General features: G+C 54.8%; 1 protein-coding gene across 1 annotated transcript; it reads right to left on the bottom strand.

Moving 5' to 3' along the window:
• Positions 1–278: 278 nt before the first annotated feature.
• Positions 279–2,758, bottom strand: ACTA1 (actin alpha 1, skeletal muscle). Its single transcript, XM_064445683.1, has 7 exons — positions 2,586–2,758; positions 2,361–2,501; positions 1,864–2,188; positions 1,562–1,723; positions 1,150–1,341; positions 846–1,027; positions 279–698 (listed from the first exon to the last, which is right to left on the bottom strand). The coding sequence occupies exons 2-7, from the start codon at positions 2,487–2,489 to the stop codon at positions 555–557; spliced, it is 1,134 nt and encodes a 377-aa protein (XP_064301753.1). The 5' UTR covers positions 2,490–2,501; positions 2,586–2,758; the 3' UTR covers positions 279–554.
• Between the last annotated feature and the right edge of the window lie 3,079 nt (positions 2,759–5,837).

Raw genomic sequence — 5,837 nt, 5'->3', positions numbered from 1 at the left:
AACCCTTTCCCCACCAGGTCTAGGAGCAGCACGTTGCAGCGCGGCAGGCACCCACCTTTGCAGCGGCGTGATGCAACACACAGCCAGCCCCGAGCTGCTCTCGGCAGCCCAAACAAGCCAGGCAGGGCTGGCTCCTCAGGCTGGGGCCCCATCCCCTCCCTGGTCCTCGTCCTGTCTGGGGAGCTCCAGCCCCCCCACCCGCTGCCCTCGCTGTTAGACGACGCACTACGTCAGCAAGTGATGGAAGAACCCAAGCAAATGATGACAGAAACAACTGCTTTAGGGGTGTGACAGAATGACTGATGATTTAATGCTTCTTGAAGTTTTTTGTTTCCTTCCACAGGGCATTGGTTTTAAAAACAAAACAAAACGAGGTAAAATAAATTAATTTATGTACACTTTACATACACTGTGTCACGTGGAGCTTTGCAGCAACAGTAACCAGAAATTGTTACAAAATAGAAAGTTACATGGCTGTTGCAGGTCCTCGGCAGCCTGCAACCTAGAAGGTTGTCATCCTGAGCGTGGTTGGCAAAGTGATCATGTAAACAAGTTTAGAAGCATTTACGGTGAACAATGGATGGGCCAGCTTCGTCGTATTCCTGCTTTGTGATCCACATCTGCTGGAAGGTGGACAGGGAGGCCAGGATAGAGCCACCGATCCAGACAGAGTACTTGCGCTCAGGTGGGGCAATGATCTAGAGGAGAAACAAGAGAGCCGAGATCAGCAAACAAGCAACTGCTGCAGGCGGCCGGCACAGGGGTGTGCGCAGCCCCGCGCGCTGTTTGCGGGAGGGCAGAAGAAGAGTAGTCCTGTGCCTGGGTCCTTCATGCTCCAGCCTTACCTTGATCTTCATTGTGCTGGGGGCCAGGGCTGTGATCTCCTTTTGCATACGGTCAGCAATACCTGGGTACATGGTGGTACCCCCAGACATGACGTTGTTGGCGTACAGGTCCTTCCTGATGTCAATGTCGCACTTCATGATGCTGTTGTAGGTGGTCTCATGGATCCCTGCAGACTCCATACCTGGGGGCAGGGAAGGGGAGAAAAGCAGGCACAAGTTAAGTGCAAAGGGAGAGCTCTATGGGAGGACTCGGGAGAGAGGGGAGAGCTGGTGGGGGAGGAGAGAGGGAAGGGGGCGCACACACCAATGAAGGAAGGCTGGAAGAGGGTTTCTGGGCAGCGGAAACGTTCGTTGCCGATGGTGATGACCTGCCCATCAGGCAGCTCATAGCTCTTTTCGAGGGAGGAGGAAGAGGCAGCAGTGGCCATCTCGTTCTCAAAGTCCAGCGCCACATAGCACAGCTTCTCCTTGATGTCACGGACAATCTCACGTTCAGCTGTGAGGGGGAAGCAAGGGCATCAGTGGTTGCAAAGGAGGAACAGGGAACGCCTCCATCTCCTCCACAGGTCTGCCGGGGCTCCAGACCCCCAGCCACACATACACTCCCAACAGGGAGTACTTGCGGGGCTCGCGATGGGGCGAGAGGCAGCAGCATCCCTGGAGGTACAAGGCTTGGGGGTGAGAGGGGACATCTTGAAGGAGGGAATAGTGCTTACCTGTGGTGACAAAGGAATAGCCACGCTCAGTCAGGATCTTCATCAGGTAGTCAGTGAGGTCCCGGCCAGCCAGATCCAAGCGCATGATGGCATGGGGCAGGGCATACCCTTCATAGATGGGGACATTGTGTGTCACACCATCACCGGAGTCCAGCACGATACCTGGGGAAACAAAAGCAGCCACCTGAGAGGCAACCCACAAAGGGCCCTGCCCTGGGGGGCAGAGCACTCGCCAGCTGCAGGGGACTCGTCCGGGGCGCCCTTGCTTGGGGAAGAGGGGCCAGGAGGACACTTGCACTCACCGGTGGTACGGCCAGAGGCGTACAGGGACAGCACAGCCTGGATGGCCACGTACATGGCTGGGACGTTGAAGGTCTCAAACATGATTTGGGTCATCTTTTCACGGTTGGCTTTGGGGTTAAGGGGGGCCTCGGTGAGCAGGGTGGGGTGCTCCTCAGGGGCCACACGCAGCTCATTGTAGAAGGTATGGTGCCAGATCTTCTCCATGTCGTCCCAGTTTGTGATGATGCCATGCTCAATGGGGTACTTCAGGGTCAGGATACCTCTCTTGCTCTGGGCTTCATCTCCTACGTAGGAGTCCTTCTGACCCATACCCACCATGACGCCCTGCAGGGGAGGGAAGGGGGTGGCTCAGCAACCTCTCCACGGGTGGCAGCGGCGTGGGGCTCGCCAGCGGGCTGGGCATCCCTCCTCCAGGGCAGGGAGGCAGCGGGGACCCGCAGCCATCGCCGTGGCCGGGCTCAGGGTGGGACTCTCAGAGGGGGCCGACGCGCCGTACCTGGTGGCGGGGGCGGCCCACGATGGAGGGGAACACGGCCCTGGGGGCGTCATCCCCGGCGAAGCCGGCCTTCACCAGGCCGGAGCCGTTGTCGCATACGAGCGCGGTGGTCTCGTCCTCGTCGCACATGGTGTCGGCTGTCTGCGGGGGCACAGGGGCGCAAGGCTCAGCCTGGCCGGCGGCCGCGGGGTCGGGGCGGCGGGAGCGGCGGGGGCCGGGGCTTACCTGGGCTGGCTGCGGGCTCCGCGCGTCGGGCCGCTGGCAGAGAGGCCTCCCGCTCCTCGCCGGGTAGCTCGTGGGCCGCCGCCGGCCGCCGAGGCCTTTTATCGCGGCGGGCGGCGGCGGCGCCCGGCCCCCAGGAATGCGGCCCCGGCCGTCGCCATATTTGGGCCTGGGGCCCGGCGCGGCCCCGGCCCGGCGCTGCCCAAAGAAGGCGCTCCTGGCCGCGGCCCAGGTGAGCCGGGCCCGGCCGTATAAGGAGCGTCTGCCGGGCCCCCCCCCCCCCCCCGCCAACACCGCCACCGGGGCTGAAATAATCCCCCGGCACCGCCGGGCCCGTTAAGGGCAAAGCGGGGGGGGGGGGGGGGGGTCGAGTGCGGGCCCGGGCCCGGTGGGGCGTCAGGGCGGAGCGGCTGCGGCCCTGCCCGGGGGCTCAGCGGGGCTGGGGGTGGCTGGGGTCCTTGGGCTGGCACTGGGGGGCCGCCGAGGGAAAACCCCGCCGCCCCCGCAGCTTTCTGAACAGGCAGGTGCCGCCGGCGGCGGGGAGGAGAGAGGGGGTCGTGGGAGGCGATGGCGGAGGGACGAGGTGGATGGACGTGTGGCTTGCACATTGCGACCGCTGTACCTGGTGACACATAACAGCCCGTGTAAAAGCCGCAGCTTCACATGCCAAATTTCTCTGCTGTGATTCGAAAATGGAAAATAAATGGCAGGGGATGACATCTGTTAGACAAATGCCTCAAGAGAGAGCCGGTGAAGCATTAATCCCGGCGACCGTCGGATCCCAGAAGCCTGACGTGGCGCGAATGCTGGTGCCATTAGCGAGGAGCCGCTGCCGGCCGCTGAGCTCGGCATCCTCCAGCTCACCCTCCCCAAAAGGAGCGTGGTCTCACAGGCAAGTCAGTCATCTCTGACGAGCTGAAGAAACCGTGCGAGTGAAGAGGAACGCTTTGTCTCCTTCAGCTGTGGATATTTAAGCAGAGATTCTATGTGGGACGCTTGGAAGATTTTATATAGAAATTCCAGTTACTGATGGAAAGACAAGGCAGGAACACAAGCAGGTTTGCCGCTCTGCCCATGAGTCAATGCAAATCAACCTCCAAGACCTTCTCTGAAGGCACAACTGGCCGAGGGTAAACCCTTTTAAAATTTAGGGGGTCAGGAAAGGAGGCAGAAGGAACAGTAAGGCAGAAGCGCTCATGCTGTGAGGAGTCACCTGCAACCGAAGGCATTTCTGCAGCTGATTTCCTTTGCTGCAAGGCAGAGCAGAAGGGCCAACAGAGAAGCAGACAACTTTTCTTCTCTATTTAATTTCTGCACCCTCTGGTTTGGCAGCGTTCCTCTTTACCTCTGGCTGCTCCTTATTTCATTCTGCTATAGATTTTCATTTCCTGTCAAGTTGTTGTATTAAAGTACACAGGGGACAAAACACGCTATTCTCTCATACTGTTCTTCCAACTTCTCATATTATTCTTCCGTTCTGTCATCGACAACTGGCAGTACAAAAATCGGAAGCCTGAAAGCACTTAAAGGCATCGCAGCCATCAAATCTATTTACAGAACTGTAATGCTCCATCGTGGATTCCAAAATACGGTCAGTTGCGTTGAATCAGAAGTCAAGTAACAGCAAGCCTAGTATCACCGAAAGATAAACATTCTTAATCCTTCAGTAAAACCTGACGCAAGCATAAACCCACTCTATCCTGTTTAATTTTCTTTCTACCCCAATCTAGTTTACAGCAAAATGCCCGATGGCAATGTTAAATTCTTCCAGTTCTGCATAAAAGATCATTTTCTGCACGTAGATCTGATACTTAGCTGGACTCATGAAATGAATTTGGGTTTAGTCCCAAGTCAGAAAACATTTGAAGTCGGTTTCCAGAACAGAGCTGGGCACAAAGCAGATCACTATCCACAACACACAGCTTCGGAGATTGGTCACAAACAACTGATGAGCTTCCCCGCTACTCTGGTGACAACAGAGGATAGAAGTGTGGGCGTCCTGTACCGTGTGTATTTTCCATTACTGAGAAAACAATTACTTAAGAAACAACCTACACTTCCTTATTCAGAAGGCGCTATCCGTAGTCCTTCAGCCATTTTAACCAAAACCCAAATCTTTTTGTCCCAATGTTATTTGGGTTTTGTTACACTTGGAAACAACCTAGAGCTCTGGCATGACCTTCGATATGCGGTGGTAAATGAAGTCATCCTCCCCATACAGTAATCCGAGACAGGAGTTCTGCACCAGAACAGCTTATTACATAATGAAACGTAGGACAGAGAGGAGGAACAGCCCCAAATCCCAGCCTCTTCAAGCTTCCTGACAGGATAGCGAACCAGCTCAACGTTCCTGCTACAAGAACATTAAACTTCAGTTTAGACATGGAAGTTATTTTAATGAGGTTTTATTTAAGTAAACTCGTTGCCTGCAGCCTTCTGTTTTGGCAATAGTCAGATGGAAAACCATTGTACAAATGCCAAATGCCTCCCAGCCCAGCAGCAGCATAAAACATTACTTGCGAAGCCTACGCGGCTGATCGTTTCCCGAGAACCCGGAGAATGCTTTTACACCAACCGGAATAAACCCATCCCAGCGGAGAAGCCGGGCACTTTGGAACAGATGGATGGCTAAGGATGAGCAGAAACGCCTGCTTCTGGAGCAAGCTTTCTGGGGCTTACCCTGCCACTCCGGACAGAATACAGGCGGTCAGTCTGGGAAGGGATGAGATATCCTCAAGGTGTTTTACTATGGACAGTCAATCAAAGAGATTTCTCTTGAAGCAGAACTTAAAGAGCCCAGTAAAAGTTCAGGTAGAACATAGTTCAGCAAGGGGTGGGAACCATTTGTTAGATTATTCCCTTTCTCCCAAAATGTTAAGTTTATCAGTAACATGAAGCCACCTTTAAAGTAACATTTAAACAAGGGAGCAGAATTCTTCCAAAGCTGTAAATGACCCGCTCCTTTGAAGCCACAGCTGGGAGTTACACCCGCTTTCTCTCAGCTGCACAAGGCTGCAGAAGAGCAAGGTTTGCTTCTTAGAACGATCTTAGAAGATGACTGCTAGTGCATTTCTTTCCCATATTAGTTAGAACCTCTCTAGATAAATCTATTCTTCCAAACATGTTCAGACTCTCAGCCCAGCTTACTGTATTAGTACAGGGAGGAGGGGAAGCCACGGAAGGGGAGCTGTGCTTTTAAAACTAGAAACTGGATTCTCTTCAACCAATTTAACTTCTGACCTTCTCAGCTGTTGG

This window comes from Phalacrocorax carbo, chromosome 3 (genome assembly GCF_963921805.1).
Source record: "Phalacrocorax carbo chromosome 3, bPhaCar2.1, whole genome shotgun sequence".
Taxonomy (NCBI): Eukaryota; Metazoa; Chordata; class Aves; order Suliformes; family Phalacrocoracidae; genus Phalacrocorax; species Phalacrocorax carbo.
The sequence above is the reverse complement of the archived record's forward strand: the minus strand, read 5'-3'. Positions and strand labels throughout refer to the sequence as shown.